The sequence below is a fragment of the Ambystoma mexicanum genome, chromosome 13 (assembly GCF_040938575.1).
Source record: "Ambystoma mexicanum isolate Mex_15411 chromosome 13, UKY_AmexF1_1, whole genome shotgun sequence".
NCBI lineage: Eukaryota > Metazoa > Chordata > Amphibia > Caudata > Ambystomatidae > Ambystoma > Ambystoma mexicanum.
In genome coordinates this window covers 651900220-651921223 of record NC_090938.1, presented here as the reverse complement: position 1 = coordinate 651921223, position 21004 = coordinate 651900220, and the positions used below count along the sequence as shown (strand labels likewise).

Below are 21004 nucleotides of genomic sequence, written 5' to 3'. Positions count from 1 at the left end.
CTTTGCAGATTATCTCAACCCTGCCAACCCATCCCAATAACTGAAGCCAGCCACTCAACCTCTTGACCATCAGCTCGACAAAACGCACATGCTTTGGTGACCAAATGCTACACGTCCAGCCGCTCTTTGCAAAGGCCTACCTACCCAATGCAGGCAGCAAGACGACTTCCGGAGACTCCACACAGACTTACAAAATGCTTTTAGGCTGTGAAGCTTGCTAAACAAACCACTAACGAGCACAATACATATCTTATCACTGATCCGGTTATCAGGGAAAACGCTGAAGACTTCTCACTACCTGATGACTTCTAGTTAGCGCAAGTCCTTCTGTGTGACCTCCTTATCCAACCTTTGTCGCTTGCTTCCTTAAATTTCCTATTATCCCCTCGACTTCTTTACTCCCTCGCCTCTTCCTTACCATTACCATGAAGCGGTTGTTCCCAGCGGCATTTACTGCTGTAATGACTACATTAAAATAATAAAAAATAAATAAAAAAAAAGACTGACCTACGATGCAGATCCAGGAATTGCAGTTTAGACAGCAGAGTTAGGTTAACTTGCGCTTTCTAGCCATGTTGAATTGTAATGGTTTATTTATTTATAATGCGCCCCAGGCCCGAAGCATCCAGCATTGACCCGTCTGGCACTCTTTGGGCCACTGAGCAACTTATCTTCATTGCAGCTACTGCGCACTGTTTACGATAGTGTGACAACACAGCCTGCTCAACAGTTGGGAGGCTGGAGTTTGTGTGTGATATCACATAAAGTCTGTGTGTCCTGAGGCTGCATTTATTAATCCAAAGTAATGCACACAAGTGTTGTTCTACGCAAATGTGATAACGGATGGGATGAAATGCATGGGAACATTGAAAGTGTACTGCAGAAAGGCCATTAATCAGGCTGGACGAGAGACTCACCAAGATGCTAAAGATGTGGGAAGAGGGGAGGGAAGGAAAGCGAGCCTGAGACAACCAGAAGGAAGGAAGCAGGAGCGAGTCATGTGGAGAGACAACCAGAAGGAAGGAAGCAGGAGCGAGTCATGTGGAGAGACAACCAGAAGGAAGGAAGCAGGAGCGAGTCATGTGGAGAGACAACCAGAAGGAAGGAAGCAGGAGCGAGTCATGTGGAGAGACAACCAGAAAGAAGGAAGCAGGAGCGAGTCATGTGGAGAGACAACCAGAAGGAAGGAAGCAGGAGCGAGTCATGTGGAGAGACAACCAGAAGGAAGGAAGGAAGCAGGAGCGAGTCATGTGGAGAGACAACCAGAAGTAAGGAAGCAGGAGCGAGTCATGTGGGGAGACAACCAGAAGGAAGGAAGCAGGAGCGAGTCATGTGGAGAGACAACCAGAAGGAAGCAGGAGCGAGTCATGTGGAGAGACAACCAGAAGGAAGGAAGCAGGAGCGAGTCATGTGGAGAGACAACCAGAAGGAAGGAAGCAGGAGCGAGTCATGTGGAGAGACAACCAGAAGGAAGGAGGCAGGAGAGATGGGACACATTGGACTAGAACATTGACGCTCATTTTCATAACAGGATTTTTTTTTTATTAAGCTGAACATCTACAAAACTACAATTTTGTTTAGTCTAGCAAAGACAAATGTAAACCTGTATCCAAAAATCTCTCATAGGCAGAACACAGCCAAAATGGACGTTATTAGAGCCTAAAAGAGGGCCATCCGGTAGGAAGAACAAAAGCAAGGAATTGACATGGGCAGTTTTAACAGTAGGGGCAGGACTGAGTGGAAGGGCAGTGGACAAAAGGGCATCTAATGCAGCCCCTTACAGTGTGAGGACCTGGAGGTAGGAGATCCAAGCAAAAAGCAGCAAAGCTAATTATTCTGGTGCCCCCAGCTCAAGTGCAAAGTCTAACTCATAATTTACTCCCATGTTGTTTACCCCCAATTATCTCATAGGTCCTTCTAAAGTCTTGTAATGAGGCCATATGTCTGGGGCGTGTGCCCTTTCACAACCATTACACTTCCTAGAAGCAGGAGACCCTTTGGCTTCTGGTTCTAATGAAATCCAGAAACCGGTCACAGGTGCGACCTCCCGAGAGTTTAGTGCGTGTGCCGGCATGCAACGTCGTCGTCGCAGGTTATTTTCGCTGGTGTGAAAAGGCAATAGCTTATTTAGAAAGGAGGCAAGCAGCTGCGGTCCTCTTGGAGGAAGTCCAAAGCATCCCATATGGCTACCTACACACATAAAGGAGACCCTGACGGTGGTCAGACACAGTGCTTGCTGAGCACTCATTTCAGGATGGACCATTTGATCTGTTCTTTGGCCGATTGCAGGACCTGTGGCGAAAAAAAGCGAGACACATAAGACAATACATTTTATAAGAGCAGCAGAAGAACAACACAGATCACAAAGACAAATGCCCTAAAATCAATTCTTAGCTGAGGGAAGGAGGGTGCAATGAAAATGATACTGGGGCTACTCGTGGGAGAGTGGGCCACGTGTGGATATGGAGGACTCTCATGGAGGAGGACAGTTGTGGATGCAGAGGCTCGTTGGAGCTGAATAGGACATGGGTTGTGGATGCTGAGGTTTATCACTGATGAAAAGGAAACTGGTGGGGATGCAGACACCCACTGCTTGATTTGTAAAAAAATAAATGCCAGTGCCCAAAAAATCTTGGCCCCATAATGCCAGCCCTGGAGCCAGTGGGCGGCCCGGGTCAGTTCAGTGGGATAGACATTTGCCAGGTACTGCCATAATGGTGGTACCTGGCCATAAAATGCCAATAGCTGGGTAATGGTGTGCTCAACCAACTGAGTTATCATATCGGCTATAGTAAAATAAGTAATTATTCTGTAGTGGATACCATTAAACTAACTGAGATTTAACAGCAGACCAGTTAAGTTCATCTGCAGGTCTGGTGCAAAGTTGGCGCATGCCAAGCCTGCATGCATCTACTTTCAGGCTTCAGAGGTTGGCAAAATAGGGAAAGCAGCAACACCTAAGGGGGGGGGGGGGACACTAAATTGCCCGTCATGCCCTCCACTAACCACTCCATGCTAACAGTGTCAAATTCTGTGCTCATTCACACTACACACAGACTCAGGAATCCACTCGCACACAGTAATGTAATATTCCTCCCAGCAGACATCAAACAAGTAAACTACACCTCTCTGCACACCACAGCCCTGACCAATGCATCCCAGAAACATAGGGAACAAGGTCTTCCCTCTGGACACAGGAGGAAGCAGGAGAAAACCAGGGACTGGTCTGGGATGACAAGGAGGCGAGAGGAAAAAAGAAGATGTGGGTATTGCTCATTAAGTGGTGGCATGAGAAAAGGGAGCTACGTTGGCCAAGGAAAGAGGTGTAGAGTGCGAAAAGCAGAGGACCCAGGACCGAGCCTTGAGAAACAGCCGCTGGGAGAGCAGCAGGACCAGGGGTGCACCTATTCCAGGCAATAGACCAGGTTCCGTCATAGAAGCAAGAGTCTACCAGGTGACTCAAAAGCCCATATGCCAGTAACTGGATCCAGTAAAAACTATTTGTAAAGGGGCACCCGGAGTTAGCACCAGGATTGATGGTGTTGCCAGTGTAATTCTGAGCTTGACAGCTTTGATCAGTTGCCAGATAGTGCGGAGAGAATGAAAGCAAAGCCCCCCATGTTGTAACTTTCTTTGTGATAAGAGCCGTGTGATGGGCAGTTCATTTAGCGGCGTGCAGCTCGTGGTCTGAGGGCAGTGGCGTAACACCATTGAGCTGACCGGGCTTCAGCAGCCGCCCACCCCCACACACCACCCTGACATTTTGGGCTACGTTGACACGACCTGGCTGACCAACGAACCGTGGCCGAACACAACAGGACACAGACAGTAAACGGCGGCGCAATGGCTTTATGGTTAACAAAGGCCCTGCCGTTGCCTTCACCAACCGCACATTCATGGTCAGGCAATGCCCCTCTGATAGAGAGGGTTACACACTATAAAATAATCAAAATCGTCAAAAGCAAAAAGTGCACCTTTTATTCTGAAACCAGAGCGTCGTAAACAGCATCCCCTGGGGGTCCGCTCCGAACGAACACTGCACCCGTGAGCCCCGCACATACTGTGCCCACAGAGCACACTCTGCCTTGGTGTCTGTTCTAAATACGAGGCCCCATGAAAGCAGCAGCGGCAGACATTCAGTTTGGTTGTATCTCTGGCACGCTTTTCACACTTTGGCCTCTCGGAAGTGAAGGCGCTGGCCAAACAGAGGGCGCAGAGCAGGACCAGCGTGCACACAGTCTAATACAAATCACTGGGAGGGAGCATGCCGGACTGAAGCAGCCCCACCCAGCCCTGCCGCTCCCTCCCAGTGTTTTGTAACACTGACTGCTGGGCTGGCGCCATGGTGTCGCGGCCTGCCGCATTCATCAAAGGTAACACTTCAGTGTTACCTTTTTTTGATGAATGCAGCGTGCAGGTGCCGGCTGGGCCACGAAGGATCTGTAAGTTACAGATCCTTTGCAACTTAGGCGTCCCACGTCCAGTGAGGCCCTGGGGGTCGGTTCCTGAAGGCCATGCCTGGGTGGGCTTCAGGAAGCAGCCCCCAGGCAGTGTTCCGGTGCCGAAAAAACTGTGCTGGTGTTGGGGACCGGCAAACACCGGCACAAATTAAGCACTGCAGACACCCTTTATTAGCGAGTAGTAAACAGATGTGAATGCAGTGGTTCCTCACTGGCAAGTTCATCCCTGGTGTGGAGCCCGAGGATCCATGGAGAGGAGTAGGAACCGGATGTGGATGCTGTGCGCATAACAGGTGAGGAAGACACAGATGTGGATGCAGAAGCTCATGAGAGGAGAGGAGAACACAGATGTGGATCGCACAGCCCTTTAGAGGCGAGTAGGGTAAAGTGTGGAAGCCATGGTTCATAACAGGTGAGGATGAGACAGACGGGGATACTGATGTTCACTAGAGGCGAGTTGGACTCCGGTATGGATGCTGCGATTACTCGTTGGTGAGTAGGATATAGATTCAGATGCTGGGGTCCTTAGGGAAGAGTAAGACATTAGTTTGAAAACTAGTGTTCCTTGGAGGTGAACAGGAAAATGAAAGAAAATATGAAGGCTCTACACTGGTCAGTAGAACACGTGTGTGCATGGTAAAGCTACTTTTCTGAGCAAAGGGCCTTAAAGAGCATGTTATGGATATTCAAGCACATACAGGTGCGGGTATGTAGATGCAAGTAGGACATGGTGTGAATGCAGAGAATCCTCAACAGTAATAAGACGATGGGTCTGGGTGTTGAGGCCCCTTAGATGCAGTTTGTACGGCTGTGTTGGTGCTGAGGCTCCATAGACGTGAGTTGTGGAGTTTGTGTGTGGATGCTGATCTACCGCACAGTCTAGTCACTCAGGGTCTGCAACCTTTGGCTCCCAGATGTGTTTGGACTACCATTCCCATCCGGCCTGTACAGCATAGTCAATGTCAGGAGATCATGGGAATGGTAGTCCAAACACATCTGGGAGCCAAAGGTTGCAATGTGCGCTTGATGGTGGCGGTCATCAAATGTAAGGGAGGGTGGGCACAAGGAATGACGCTGACTGTCATTAGGCTGATGGATGGCTAGGAGAGCAGATGAAAGGAGCGGAGTCTGACAGCTGAGCAGGGTGTGGGAAGCACATCTAGGAGACATCCAGTGGAAGTGAGGCAGACAGACAGGCAGAATATTTTCAGATGGGAGTAGAAAGTGTCTGAGTTCTCATTTGCTTGTGGTTACTTTTCTCTTGAAATGTGTGTACCTCAAAACATATGCATCCCATCCTCCCAATTTCTTCTCTACTCCGCATCACTGGTCCTCCCTTCCCCTGCCCGCCACATACCATTCCACGCATCCTCTCGCCAACCTCCACTCCAGATTTCCTACAGCTCCCTTTTTTAATTTTGCATCTTTACATCGCCAACAAGAGGTAGACATGTGTAGAGTGTATCAGAGAGTCAGAGCATGAACACATACCTGTGCGACACTTTGTTCAGACAGTGGGTTGTCATCCAACTATAGAAAAGAAAATTGCAAAGATTAGACAAAAAAAAAAAAAGTAGTACATAAGTTAATGAGAAGGGAAATCTAGGTGAATGAGAGGCTGGATGCATGGATCAGTGAGTAGATTCCTCAGGGTGAATGAGAACTGAAATCCCAGGTTGAGCGGGACATAACACAAAAGCAGAAGTTCCTCGGGGCGAGAGGGGCATGGTATGGATGCTGACGTTCCACATGAGAATGGCACATAAAATAGATGGATGCTTAGGTTCCTCTGGGTCACTGGACGCGAGATGGGTGAAGTTCCTTAGCGTGAGTGGGGTACAGTACAGATGCTAATGCTTGTAGGGTGAATTGATTATTTGTGTGGGGAGGATCCTGAGTTTCCTCAGGGTAAATCGTATGCAAAGCAGGTGTGGAGGACCCTCAGGGTTAGTAGGGCGAATTATAGATACAGACGTTTCTAGGGTGGATTGGATGCAAGATGGAGGCTGAGGTTGCCTAGTGTGAGTGTAAATCAGATGTAGATGTCCCTATTGACTTTATTTTGGAGTATTCTAAAATGCAACAGTGCCAACTAAATAACCTTACACACTTCGAAACTGCACAGAAAGGGCAGGAACCTTGTTGAAAGAATTTGATCAAGAAACATTTTGACTTTGCCTTAAGGAAACAAGCGTGTATTGTAGCAGCGGCCTTTAGCTAGCAGAGCGCCCTGCCGACTGTACAGTTTACATGGAAAGTGTGCTGAGGAAGGAAGAGTGTGATGTGACTATCCCTTTCGGGCACATGAGGGGCTCTGGGGACCATGGAGACCCACAGGCTATCCAAGTTACCTGGCGGTAGTACAATGGGGGTAGCAGGTCCCAGAGCTCCAGAGTCCCCAAAGTGTCCTGTGCCCAAGTGATAATAGCAGAACCTGCCAACTTTCTGGGGAGGAGCGTTACATTAGGGTACTCCTCTGAGACATTACCAGGACTTCCCGATAATCAGTCAGAAGGCAAGAAATCCACCATGCCACAACACCAACATCCAGCGCAGCCAGAGGTGGAGGAAAGCACACCTGGACACTTGCCTCATGCGCTAACAGTACATCCCAGTGGGAAACCTCTCTCCCTCTGCCACCCCATTCAGCAGTAGGGCTTGAACTTACAAAAAAAGTATTTAGCTTTGAAATTACAGGGAGAACACCAACTTAAAATTCCCGATGGAAAGCAAGCAGGCCACAGAGATTCGAAATTCCCCAGGCTTAAACCAACATACATGCAAGGAAGGCATCAAACCAGGGATAGAGGGAACCATGCTGCTCAGCTAACACCCAGAACACATGGCTTTAATTTAACATGTCCACCAGAATTTTAAAGGCCACACCGCTGAGTTTTGAATTCCACTTCCTAACTTCTAACCGAAACTCTTCATAGTACCACCTGACCTGCCCATCCAACCTGGGAGTAAACACTGGATTCACACTGTATAAAAGGGGTCCAGTTCCCACAGCCTGGGAGAAGGTAGCAACCGTGCAAACATGAGCTGGAGAGCGGTGAACCCAGAAAGAAACGTGCATACTAGGAGAGCTGACAAGATTCAGAGATTGAGGACGAGGGTGGAGAGATGCTCCCTTGTGTTGTACAGCATGTTCTAAGGGTACAGAGCTTGATTGGGTTGCACATCGCCAGTTTGAGCAGATGTGGAAACCAAGGTTGTCTTGCCCACATAGGAGCCACGAGGATTAGAGTAGCTTGTTCCTGGTGCATCTTGTGCACTATCCTGCTGACGAATGGTGTTGGAGGAAAAGCGTAAGCAAATTTCCCTGACCAGTTCATCCACAGGGCGTTCCCCCTTGGACCCTGGTTGGGGAAACCTGGACCCCAGTCTGGGCACTGTGCATTTAGGTTTGTGGTGAACAAGTCTAATGGGGGATGGCCCCATTAGGAGAAGATTCCATCTAGGATATCTATTGAGTTGCTACTCGTGTTCTTCTGGTAGAGGGTATCTGCTTGGAGTGTCTGCCAGAGCATCAGGTTTCTCTGGAACACATTGAGAGGTTAGGAACATGTTCTGCTTGAGTGCCCACTTCCATATTTTTTGGGACAGCCTGGACAGACCGAGTGTGTGCCTCCCTGCTTGTTTATGTAGAACATGACTGTGGTGCTGTCTGTGAGGACTTGCACTGTTTGTTCTAAAAGATTTTGCTGAAAGGCTTGAAGAGCCCTGAGAATTGCCAGACGTTCTAGGAAGTTGATGTGTTTTTGGGTTGTAGCGCGTGTCCACTGGTCATGGGCTGTGTGGTGGGGAAGTGAGCCCCCTATCCGGCGAGTGAGGCGTCAGTAGTTAGGGTAGCTTGTGCTGGTGGGACGCCAAAGAGTTCCTTTAAGCAGGTTATCCCTGGACCACCAGTGAAGAGCCTGTACCAGGCTTAGCAAAACGACCACTAGATCGCCCCACAGACAGCTTCCCTGAGACCATTCTTTTCGCTAACCACTCCTGCATTGGGCGCTAGCACAGGCGCGCGTGTGCCACTAAGTAAATGCATGAGGCCATCATTCCAAGCAAGCGGATTGCTTTGCGTACAGTTATCTGGCGACTGGCCTTTTAACAAGGTACTTGCAACAACTTGTTTTGTACTCTCTCGTTTGACGGGAAAGCCAGTTCTTTTTTGTCTTTAAAATGGCTCCCAGAAATTATTTTATTTGGCAGGGAGCTAGACTTGATTTTTTCTCGTTGATGGCCAAACCCAAATAGAAAATAAGTTTGAGTGTTTTGTCTGCAAATTTGAGGAGACTCCCCTGTGATTAGCCAGTCATCCAGATAAGGGTACACAGGGATTGACTCTCTGCAGAGGCGTGCTGCCACTACTGCGAGCACCTTTGTGTATACTCTTGGGGCTGAGGTGATACCGAAGTTGAGCACCTTGAACTGGTAGTGAACTCCTGCTATTTTGAATCACAGGTATTTCCTGTGCGCAGGGAGCATTGAAATATTAATGTATGCATCTTTCATAGCCAATCTTGCCATGGAATCCCCCCGTTTTAAGAGGGGGGATTGCCTCTTGAAGCATGGTCATGCAAAACATTTGAGGTTTGACCTATTTGTTCGCAGACCTAGTACTGGGCGCATGGACAGGTCTTTCTTTGGCAGAAGGAAGTACACTGAATAAATACCCTTGTTTATCTGGTTTGCTGGGATGATCTCTATGGCGTCCTTTTCCAGTAGGGTCTTTACTTCTTTCAATATTATGCACTGCTCTTTTGGCATCATTTTTCTGTGTCTTGGCAGGCGTTGGGGTGGTTATTGAAAAGGTTTGATGCAATACCAGATTGCTACGGTGGACAACACCCACTTGTCTGACGTTCTCCCCTCCCAATGTGTGGGTGAAGTGTGAGATTCAACCTCCTTCTGGTGTGGCATGAGAGGGGACCTGCAGCGGTGCGTCATTGCTTGGGAGGGGTGGAGCCTCTCCCAGGTGAGGTTCTGCCTCTTCCTCTGGTTATTTTATTTCCTCTTTGAAAACTGGAAGAGGAAGATTGTCCTTCTGAGGGGCCCCAAGTAGACTGTCTGCCCCGATTGTATCCGGAAGAGCATTGCAAGCCCTGACCCAAAACCTTCTGGAGTTTAAGGAACCCTGTTGGACGTAGGGTTTGTTGGCTAGTTGGCCGAGGGATTTGAGAGGGCATCTTTGACGGCCTTGCCAAAGAGGACATTAGGTTCCGCCAGCATGTTAAGGAGGGTGGCCCGTGTGTCTAATTTAAAACCAGACTGTCTTAAGCCAGGCATGGCGCTTAATAAGTGTGCCTTCTGCAATGATGCGGCCCGCACTGTCTGCTGCATCAAGATTGTTTCTGAGGATACAGTTAGATCTGTGCTTGCCCTCCGAGATGGCACTTAGTAGTTGTGATTTTAGGGGTTCTGGAACTGCTTCAACCAGGCGTTCCAAGTCATCCCACTTATGGCAGACATAACTAGCTAGGAGGGTAGTGTTATTTGCAATTCTAGCCCGATATGCCGCTGAGGATGCAACTTTCCTTCCGAAAGTGTAGATTGTATTTTACTTAGTCTGGCAGAGCTTCAGCTGACACCAGAAGAGTACCATCCCTCTTCCTAGTGGTTGTGACAACAAGTGAGTCTGGTTTTAGCGGACCCCTAATATACAGGGGGTCCGTGGGCACGGACCTAAATAGTTTTTAAATACTAGGGTTAACCGCCCTTGTGAGGTTAGGCGTATGTAAGGAGGGCTGTATACGTCTTTGTATCGACTGTAACAGTGGAATAATCCGAGTGGCGGACTTCTTGTCGCCAAAAATGTCCTCCCCAAAGTCCTTGTCTCCTTGTGCCTCTTGGGTGTCAATACTGAAATGTTCGGCAGCCATCAGCAGCAGTTTGTTGTATTGGAGCGGATTATCTACAGGTGAATTGGCTTACAGGCTGATCTTGATGGTCAGGCGACTGGATGACAGATGTCATCTTAGTACTGGTCCTGGCTGCTTTGATCTCTCTGTTCTCCCTGAGAGCCGGGGTCTTGCGACCCTGAGGCATCCATGGCATACAAGTCCCGAGAGGGGTCTTGGTAAATGGAGGCCTGGGGGCCTAGGGCGGAAGTGCTTGATTGGGGTTCACAATGTGGTTTTTGGCAGGGGGTTTGCAGCCCCCAAATGGGAGGCATCTTAGGTACGACAATCGTTCTGGGTGCTTATCCATGAATTCAACAAAGCATGACAACCTCTTCATAATTTTGATGAATTGTTCAGGGGTCCACTTGTAGGAGGGTGGGAAACCTGAGGGGATAGAAGTGATTTGGGAGGGTTTCTGATCTTTGTGATGCATAACCCCTGGGAGTGCATATACATGTGAGGAGGAACCCATAACCTGGGAACTAGAGGTCTGCGGAGACAAATGCAAAGGTTTTGCTTTTTTCTGTGACCTTGTCTTTAAAAGGGTAGCAGGCACATGTTTTTTTAATTAGTTCCTGCATTTTCGGCTTTTGTTTGGTGGACGCTGATGCTCCTTTCGTTGCCTGTTTTTCGGCATGCGAAAAGGGGGCTTTTTTGTGCATGGTGTCGGAACCGACCTTGGAGGCCAGTTTCGGAGACCTGTCACGAGGCAAAGGCGTAATCGATGGCCCAGAGGACAGGGAAGATTTAGAGGCTTTTTCTGCAGACACTGCATGGGCTTCGACAGTCGACTATTTCATCGAATGTCGGCCATGGGCTATGTGCTTGGTGTGTTTTGATGTGTGCACGCTATGGCCGCCGGGTGTCGTCTCTGGCGCAGAGCCGCAAACCTGCTTAGTGAAGTCGAGGGCCCGCACATGGGGTTACCCAGTCGCCTTCGGCCTCACTAAGGACACCGATACTGCCCTCGCTGGATTCCCCCGTCACGTCGATGGAGGCTTCGGCCTGCATGGAATTGAAGGCCCAGCATTTGGTCTGGCAGTCTTTAAGAGCTTTTCTGGGTGGTCCCTAGGCAGACAGTAATTGCACACCTTGTGCATGTCCTTCCACAGGAAATTCCTATGGCTGGTAGGGCAACATTTAAAAGGTGTTTTTTCCATAATAAATGGAAAAGGCAGTTTGGTGACGAAAGGGAAATAGGGGAAGCAGAATATGCATTTGCTAAAAGGAGTAGCTATATGAGACCCCCCCCCCCCCCCCCCCCGCTGCCCCTACTGTAAGGGCCAAGGCCCGAAGAGGCCCGCAAATGCAGTGTCTGGTCATCGAGTCAGGCGTCGTTGACGATGGAGCCGTTTGCGTAGGGCCGTCGAGCAGTTGGATGATGCTGCGGCAAAGGCAGACAGTAAAAGGAAAGAAGTCTACAAATAAACAAACTTGTCAAAGGCATGACTGAAAAGGAACTCTGCAATTTGCAACCATCCACGATGGCGGAAAGAAACAATCTGAGGAACCTCAATGCGTGAAGGACCATGGGTACAGTACACGTCACACTAAGGATAGTAATACTAACACGCCCTGTCGACGTACATTTCAACTTTCGAAATCAAATCTTGTAATACTCTGCGACTACCACTAGATGTCAGACTATGCAGAGCATGTGATCTACAGAGTTCCACAAGCCTCAGAAAAATAATCATATATATGATACATTACTCACCGTAATCGTATTTCTGATGCTTGTATCTGCTTCGACTCACATGAAGTGCATAGGCCGACATCTAGTGGAAGCTGCAGAGTATTACAGTTTGTTTTTCGAAACTCGAAAATGGGCGAACTAGGGCGTGCCAGTAATACTATCCCAAGTGTGACGTTCACTGTACCCATGATCCCTCACGTGTGTAGGACCCTCAGATTGTATTTTTTCTGACATGAGGTAGCATGAGGAGTAGCGTGAGTACAGAGTATCCAAGCACATAAGATAGATAAGACTACAAGCATCCATACGCCTCCTCTCAGAGGGGAGGAAGGGCGGGCGCATGTGACTAAGCAGATACAAGCATCAGAAATACGATTACAGTGAGTAATGTATCCCTTCGGAGCCTTGTGGAATCTGCTTAGATCACATGCTGTGCATAGATTAGCGAGCAGGGATGTGAGAAGGTTCATGAGCGAACAAATGTCTTAGAACCGCTTGTCCCACTTGAGTATCTGTCTTCGAATGAGCGTCAATGCAGTAGTGCTGAGTAAAGGTGTGAATAGAGCTCCAAGTAGCTGCTTTGCAAATGGTGTCAAGGGGTACATTTGCAATGAAAGCCAGAGTGGCCCCAGTACCTCTTGTAGAGTGGGTCCTTGGCGTAAAAGGCAGTGTTTTTATCTGAAAGGGAGTAGCACAGTTGGATACATCTGACTATCCATTTAGAGATGGCACCTTTAGAGGCGCGATCTCCTTCTCTGCCTAGAGCTACGGAGACGAACAGTTGATCCGTCTTTCTTAGCGTTCTGGTCTTGTCCACGTAGTAGAGGACCACGCTCCTCACATCTAGTGTGTGGAGTTTCACCTCAGCAGAGCTTTTGGGTTCTTGGAAGAAGGCCGGTAGCTCAATGGACTGGTTAGCATGGAATTTTGAAATGAACTTAGGTGAAAACCTAAGTTGAGTGCGTAAAACCAGTTTATCCTTATGAACAGTAAAGAAAGGATCCTGCACTGACAGAGCCTGAATTTCACTGACCCTTCTTATGGATGTAATGGCTACTAAGAAGGCCGTTTTAAAAGTCAGGTGTTTGAGACTAGCTTTATGCGTGGGTTCAAAGGGAGGTCCCATGAGTTTAGCAAGCACCGCATTAAGGTCCCAACCTGGTGGTGGGTTAGAAATTGGAGGGTGGAGTCTCTTTACCCCTTCCATAAGGTCGGTAGCTCAATGGTCTGGTTAACATGGAATTTTGAAATGAACTTAGGTGAAAACCTAAGGTGAGTGCGTAAAGCCAGTTTTTATCCTTCTGAACAGTAAAGAAAGGACCCTGCACTGACAGAGCCTGAATTTCACTGACCCTTCTTATGGATGTAATGGCTACTAAGAAGGCCGTTTTAAAAGTCAGGTGTTTGAGACAAGCTTTCTGCATGGGTTCAAAGGGAGGTCCCATGAGGTTAGCAAGCACCACATTAAGGTCCCAACCTGGTGGTGGGTTAGAAATTGGAGGGTGGAACCCCTCCATAAAGGCCTTGACCACTGGTACTTTCCACCATGACACCTTATTATGGGAGGTGGTGTAGGCTGACAGCACCGCCAGGTGTACCTTCAGTGAATTAAATACTAACCCTGCATCCAGTAGGTGGAGCATATAGGTGACAATATTGGAAGGAGTACAATCAATTGGGTTGATTTGTTTATTCTGGCACCAAATAACAAATCTTTTCCACTTATCAAAGTAACAGTGCCTTGTGTTAGGTTTTCTAGACTCTTTTGATGTCCATACATCTCTGGGGTAAATTGAGATGGCCGAACTCAATGACTTCAGGAGCCATGCTGCCAAGTTCATCGAGTTGGGTTGGGGATGCACTGTTTGTCCTTTGTGCTGGGAGAGTAGATTGTACCAGCACGGGAGCTTGATGGGGGGTGGGGGGGGGGGGGTCGTCGCACACTGCCAGTTTGCGTAGGTGTGGAAACCATAGTTGTCTCGCCCACATAGGAGCAACTAGGATGAGCGTCATCGATTCCCTGTGTATCTTGTTGACCACCTTCCTCATCAGATGGGTTGGTAGAAAAGCATAGGCAAACATCCTGTTCCCCTTGGAGCCTGGCTGGGGGAGCCTGGATGCGAAGTCTAGCCATGGTCTGTTTTCACCTGTGGCAAATAGATCTATAGTGGGGAAACACCACTGAGAGAAGAGATCTTCTATGTCTTCTTCGTGTAGTTGCCATTCGTGTTCCTCTGGGAGGGGATCTCTGCTCAGAGTGTCCGCTAGTGAATTGAGATCCCCTGGAACATGTTGGGATGACAGGTAAATGTTCTGTTTGAGTGCCCATTTCCAAATTTTCTGGACAAGCTTGAACAGATTTGGCGAACGAGTGCCCCCTTGTTTGTTTAAGTAAAACATTGCCATTGTGCTGTCTGTTAGGATCTGCACTGACAGGTTGGATAGGAGGGGTTTGAATGCCCGAAGCGCTCTGAAGACTGGCAGAAGTTCTAGCAGATTGATGTGATTCTGAGCCACTGTGTGAGACCAGAGACCCTGAGCTGTGTGTTGAAGGTGGTGAGCTCCCCACCCTGCCAGGGAGGCATCTGTTGCGATGACGGCTCGTTTCTCTGGGTGGTAAAAGGGTTTCCCCTTTTTAAGATTCTCTCTTGTCCACCAGCAAAGACTTTGTACTAGTGTTGGCGAAACCACCACTAGATCGTCCCACTGACCACTTGCCTGAGACCACTGTTTCACCAATCATTCCTGCATGGGTCGCATGCGCAAGCGCGTGTGGGGAACCAGGTAAATGCAAGATGCCATCATGCCTAGCAAACACATCGCTTTGCATACCCTTATTTGGTGACCGGGCTGATATTGAGGAATTTGCAGAACAGATTTCAAATTCTTTCCTCTGGTGGAAAGGCCAACCCCTCTCCTAGGAACTGTTTTGAGGTGCTCGGCACCAGGCTTGATTTCTGTCTCGTTGATTGAGAAGCCCAATTGGAAGAGGAGGTGGATTGTTCTTTGAATGTTCAATCTGCAAATTACGGGGGTTTCCCCTGTGATGAGCCAGTCGTCCAGGTAAGTGTACACCAGGATTGCCTCCCTGCGTAGGTGCGCTGCCACCACCGCCAGTACCTTGGTGAATACCCTTGAAGCCGAGGCTATTCCATAGGGCACCACCTTGAACTGGTAGTGCTGGCTGTCTATTTTGAAAACGCAAGAATCTTCTGTGCACTGGGAACATTGAAATATGAATATAGGCATCTTTCTTATCAAATGTTGCCATGTAATCCCCTTTTTTAGTAGGGGGATTACCTCTTGGAGTGTAGTCATGTGGAATTTTTGTGGCTTGACATACTTGTTTGCAGGGAATACTGTGCGCATCATTAGATCTTTTTTGGCACAAGGAAGTAGGTTGAATAAATACCCTTGTGTACCTGATTGCCCGGGACGAGTTCTATTGCGCCCTTTGCAAGAAGAATGGCGATCTCCTCAAGGAGGATTCTTTGGTGCTCCAAGGAGTGTACTTTCTGTCTTGGAGGATGGTTGCGGGGGTGTTCTAGTAGCTCTATACGGTATCCTGTGGACACTGGACAGCACTTATCTGTCCGAGGTGATCCCTTCCCATGAGTGGGTGAAGGTGGAAATGCGCCCCCCCTACTGGGGATGCATGGGAAGGGACCCAGAGCGGAATGTCACTGTTTATTTGGTGGCGTACCACCTCTACCGGTGCTGCCTCTACCCCTAGCGCGGCCCCTGCGCTGACCTCTGGTGAAACCCTGAGTAGCCTGGGATTGATTGCTGCCCCATGAGGTTCCTTGATTCTGATAGTAGTTGGACCCCCTTTGGGAGCTTTGGCCGCGAAAGCGACGAAAATTATTATTTCCTCTTTGACCTGAGGGCTTATTTGTCAGTTGGCCGAGGAATTTTAAGGTCTCGTATTCGTCCTTAGCCGTCTTAAGTGCTTGCTCCGCTGCTTTCCCAAATAGGACGTTCGGCTCTACCGGCATGTCTATGAGGGTGGCTTGGGTCTCGGGCTTGAACCCAGATTGTCTTAGCCGAGCATGTCGTTTTATGATTGTGCCTTCTGCTATTAGTCTCCCTGCATTATCTGCTGTATCGAAGTTTGTCTTAAGCATGCATCCAGACACAGATCTTCCGTCTGATGCGATTTGGGCCAACTGGCCCTTTAGTGGTTCGGGTGCAGAGGCCATTAGGGAAGCTACTTGTTCCCATTGGTGGCAACTGTAGCTTCCTAACAGAGTGGTGGTGTTGGCAATCCGTGCTTGGTAAACTGACGTGGATGCCACCTTCCTCCCCAGAGCATATATTCTCTTGCTCTCTTTGGCAGGGGGTGCTTCTGAAGAAGCTAGTGGTGTTTCCGCCCTCTTTCTCGTGGTTGTTACTACCAATGAGTCGGATTGTAACTGAACCCTCATGTATAAAGGATCGGAGGGAGCGGCCTGAAATAATGTTTCTACTCGTGGATTGACTGCCAGAGTAAGATTAGGGGTTACCAAAGAAGGATCAATTCTGCGTTGGATAGATTTTAAAATGGGGATAGCTTGGGCAATGGATTTCCTGTCCCCTACGATTTCCTCTTCAAAATCTCTATCTTCTTGGACACCCTGTGTGTCCATTTGGAAATGGGCTGCAGCATTAGCTAGTACCTCATTTAGTAATGGTCGATTATCAACCGGTGAGTCATTCACTGGGGGATCCTTCGGAATAGGGGAGTCAAGACTGTAGGCTTCCGCCTCATCTTCCTCTTCCTCATCATCATCATCCCTATAGTAATCAACCCCTGCCTGTTCTTCCAGCAGCTGTATTTTTGACTCCTCACCATATGGCTGGTAAGGCTGAATTATAGAAGGGTCTGAAACCAAACCCTGAACTGGAGTCTCAGAACGGCGCCTCTTAGTAGGGGGTTGAGGGTCTTTGGATCCCGGAGGGGCAGAGGTAGCTGGTGTATTTTGATAACTAAGGAAATAATTAGGATCCTTTTCGTAGAAGTCTACAAAAAAGGACATCCTCCTCATTACTCTATCAATGTCCTCCGAGTTCCATTGCTTGGAACTGGGGATAACCCTCTCTTGCTGTGGATCCTTCCCCATGCCCATATCCTGAGGAGTGGGAGGAGCAGTCTTTTCCTTGGTGACAGGGTCAGGGACCTTGGATTTTTCTTTTTGTTTTCCCTTCTGAACCTGATGTTCTGAGGCTTTTTTGTGTTTTCCCCCCTCCCATGATCACAGGAATGTTTTCCTGAACCTTTAGGGTTTTCTGAATGTCTCGGCGGATTCGGAGGTGGTGTCACGAGATTCAGGAGAATTGGAAGAGGGACGTTGAATCTCGGGAGCAGACGTCGAACATACTACAGAAGTAGACGTTGAACGAGCTACCTGGGGGGGAAGAGGTCGGATTCGTCTTCCGAACGACCGGGCCTCAATGACTTTTGTTAGTGTGGCACCTTTTGCAACCGTGGACGGTTGTTGTGTGTCGTGAGGCGAACGTGACCTGGAATGCCCAGAGGACACCGAATAAGCGGACCGCTCTCTTGATGCCTTCTTCTGTCTTTGCTCGACATACGTGTTGAATCTCGGCTGGGGTTAGTGTGTTTGGTGGAAGAGGTGTGAGTTGCGCTCTTGCCGCCGGGTGTTGTCCCCATAACTGAACCGCCCGTCAGTCCTCCGATGTTGGGGGCTTGCGCGTAGGTGCCTGACGTCACCCGAGTGCCCTCACCGTCCGATAAGGCTGCGTCGCTGCCATCGCTGAAGGAACCCACAGCGTCCCTGGCCTCCAACTGCCTGGCGTAGTGGGCCCAGCGCTTCGTCGAACGGTCCTTGAGTGTCTTGGCTTTGAAGAGTTTACAAGCTCTACAATTAGGCTCTGGATGGTCTCGAGGGAGACCCAAGTTACATGTATTGTGTTAGTCTACCCAGGGAAAGGAACAAGTTACTTTCCTGTAACTGTTGTTCTCCAGCATGGGTCTGGCATGGATTCACATGCTCAAGAATATTCCCCGTCGTCAGGCCGGGAATCCTCGGTATAGAGAAAAATCGGTATCAGTTTCGTTTCTGATCTGTCTTTCTCAGAAGTAACCAATCACTGGTCTCTGGGTCATACTGCCCCCAGCCAATGACTGCCCTCTCCCTAAGATCCGCCCCTGGCAGCCATCCTCAGATTTGGTAGCACGTGAAGTGGCAGTATGACCAAGTGAAGAGCCCCAGAGGGGTAGGTGGGAGGGTTCGCATGTGAATCCATGCCAGACCCATGCTGGAGAATAACAGTTACAGGTAAGTAACTTGTTCCTTCTCCAGCATGGGGTCTGGCATGGATTCACATGCTCATGAATATAAGAATACATAGCAGAATACACATGCACAACCACGGGAGGTGGCAAAAGGCTCAATATCAAGCAATACAACAACTCAACATTAAGCAACTCTTACCTCCTCACCAGGCTCACCTTAGGCGAACAGGTTGCGCAGCACTGTCTGGCCGACTCTGGACTCCTCCCTGGAATCCCGGTCGACGCAGTAGAATCTCGTGAAGGTGTGCGTCGACCTCCATGTAGCAGCCCTGCAGATGTCGAGCAGGGGCACACCAGACAGGAACGCCGTAGTAGCAGCGATCGCTCTGGTCGAATGGGCCCTCGGACGGCCTGACAACGGTCGGTTTGCCAACCGGTGACTGTGCATGATGCAGCCGGAGAGCCATCTGGAAATGGAAGTCTTTTAGAGAGCCTTCCCTTGATTCACAGGTCCAAAGTTCACAAACAGCTGTGATGTCTTCCGAAAACTCTTTGTGCGGTCCACGTAGAACTTCAGCGCTCTAGCTACATCCAGCGAGTGCAGAGTCCTCTCAGCCGGCGACGAAGGAGACGGGAAGAAAACTGGCAACACCAAGGGCTTGTTGAGGTGTAAGTCCGACGGCACCTTGGGCATGAAGGAGGGGTGCGTCCTCAGCACCACCCTTGTGTCGTGAAAAGTCAAGTATGGAGGCTTGCAAGACAGGGCCTGGATCTCTCCCACTCGTCGTGCAGAGGTGATGGCCACGAGGAATGCGGTCTTCCACGACAGAAACCTCAACGGCACTGAATGCATAGGCTCGAATGGGGCCCCCATGAGCCTAGTTAGCACCACGTTGAGCTCCCACGCCGGGGCAGGGGCCTTCACTGGCGGGAATGATCGGAACAGTCCTTTCATAAATTCCTTCACCAGAAGATGAGACCACAAGGACGCCCGTCCTGTAGTTCTGGTGTAACATGAGACGGCAGCCAGATCTACCTTAATGGAAGCGTGAGATAGGCCAGCCTTGGCCAAAGACAGTAGGCACGGCAATACTTGAGGGGCCGTAATCCGCAGAGGGTTAATCTTCTGTGCACGGCACCAGACAGAGAACCTCTTCCATTTATGTCCGTAGCACTTGAGAGTTGAGGATGCCCTGGCCTTTGCAAGAACCTCTCTGCAGTCGGCCGGGATGTTGTATCCTCCAAACTCTAGTGCTGCAGGAGCCAGGCCTTCAAGTTCAGCGACTCTGGTTCGTGATGAAGAATGGCGCCTCCTTCTCTGGAGAGAAGACCTGCGTCCGTCGGCAGCTTGACTGGTGTGGACGCTGACAAGTCCAGAAGGTCCGGGAACCAGATCTGCCTCGGCCACGCCCGTGCGACGAGGATCATCCTGCACCGGGACCTCTTGAGCTGGTTTACGAGCCGGAGTAGCAACGGCGGGAATGCATAAAGGAACAGGCCGTCTCAGGGGAACGAGAAAGCATCGCCCATGCTCCTCGGTTGGGGAAACCTGCTGGCGAACCTCCGCCACTTGGAGTTCGCCGCCGTCGCGAAGAGATCGATCTGGGGTTTGCCCCATCGTCGGAAGAGTCGGTCCACTTGATCCTGGCGCAGTTCCCACTCGTGGCACGAGCGCAGCTCTCTGCTGAGTGAGTCGGCGATGGTGTTTTTATCCCTGCCAGATGAAAGGGTACCAGAAACATCCCTTGGGCGACGGCCCAATGCCACAGATCCTGGGCTTCCTTGGACAGGGCAGGGGGATCTGGTTCCACCCTGCTTCCGAATGTAAAACATTGTGGTGGTGTTGTCGGTGAAGATCCTCACCACCTTGCCCTTGAGGGACGGAAGGAAGGACCTGAAGGCCCAGAACACTGCGCGGAGCTCCAAGATGTTGATGTGGAGAGTCTTGTCCTCCGAGCACCAAAGACCTCTCGCGTGGAGACCCCCGGTGTGCGCTCCCCAACCTTCCAGGGAGGCATCCGTCGTCACCGTCACCTGGTGGGCCGGGGCTAGGAAACCTGTTCCTGCTGTCAGATGAGCGTGGACACCCCACCATCGTATCGCCTGACGGAACGCTTCGACGAGCGGGATCCTGTCCTCGAAGCTGCCCGTCTAGATCCAGTGGCCGTCGAGGAATTCTTGCAAGGGCCGCATCCAAAGTCTGCAGTGGGGCACCAGATAAATGCAGGAGGACATCATTCCGAGGAGGGACCTGATAGACCTCACTCTGGCCACGTCCGTGGCCAGCAGACTTTGCACCTTTCCTAGGACGGTCTTTATCCTTTCCTCCGACGGTGAGGCCCGCCGCGCCACTGTGTCGAGCTGCGCTCCCAGTAACAGGGCGACTTGCGACGGGACCAGGTGGGATTTTGGAAAGTTGATGGAGAACCCCAGGTGTGTGAGCAGCTGGACGGTCTTCGCAGTGTGTTCCACGGCGAGCTCCCTTGTCCTTGCCCGTATGAGCCAGTCGTCCAGGTAGGGGTAGACGTGGATCCCCTGCAAGCACAGCCACGCCGCCACCGATGCTAGGCACTTGGTGAACACCCTGGGCGCCGATTTTAATCCGAACGGGAGGGCCTTGAACTGGTAGTGCCGCCCTTTGACCACGAACCTGAGGAACTTTCGGTGTCTCTTTAGAATAGGGATGTGGAAGTAAGCATCCTCCAAGTCC

The 21004-nt window shown here is 49.9% G+C and overlaps 1 protein-coding gene across 3 annotated transcripts in view; it reads right to left on the bottom strand.

The window, feature by feature from the left end:
* Nucleotides 1-1515: 1515 nt before the first annotated feature.
* The window catches only part of COPZ2 (COPI coat complex subunit zeta 2), a 200147-nt gene continuing 180658 nt past the window's right edge, over nt 1516-21004 (bottom strand). For 2 of the 3 annotated variants that reach the window (XR_011283089.1, XM_069634632.1), the window contains 2 exons: nt 5952-5990; nt 1516-2292 (listed from right to left, as the gene is read on the bottom strand). Coding sequence is in view for 2 of the 3 variants with exons in the window: in XM_069634632.1 (XP_069490733.1) it covers nt 2245-2292; nt 5952-5990 (87 nt within the window). In the remaining variant the exon portion in view is untranslated. The remainder of the gene's footprint in view (nt 2293-5951; nt 5991-21004) is intronic. The other variant, XM_069634633.1, reaches the window with a different exon arrangement.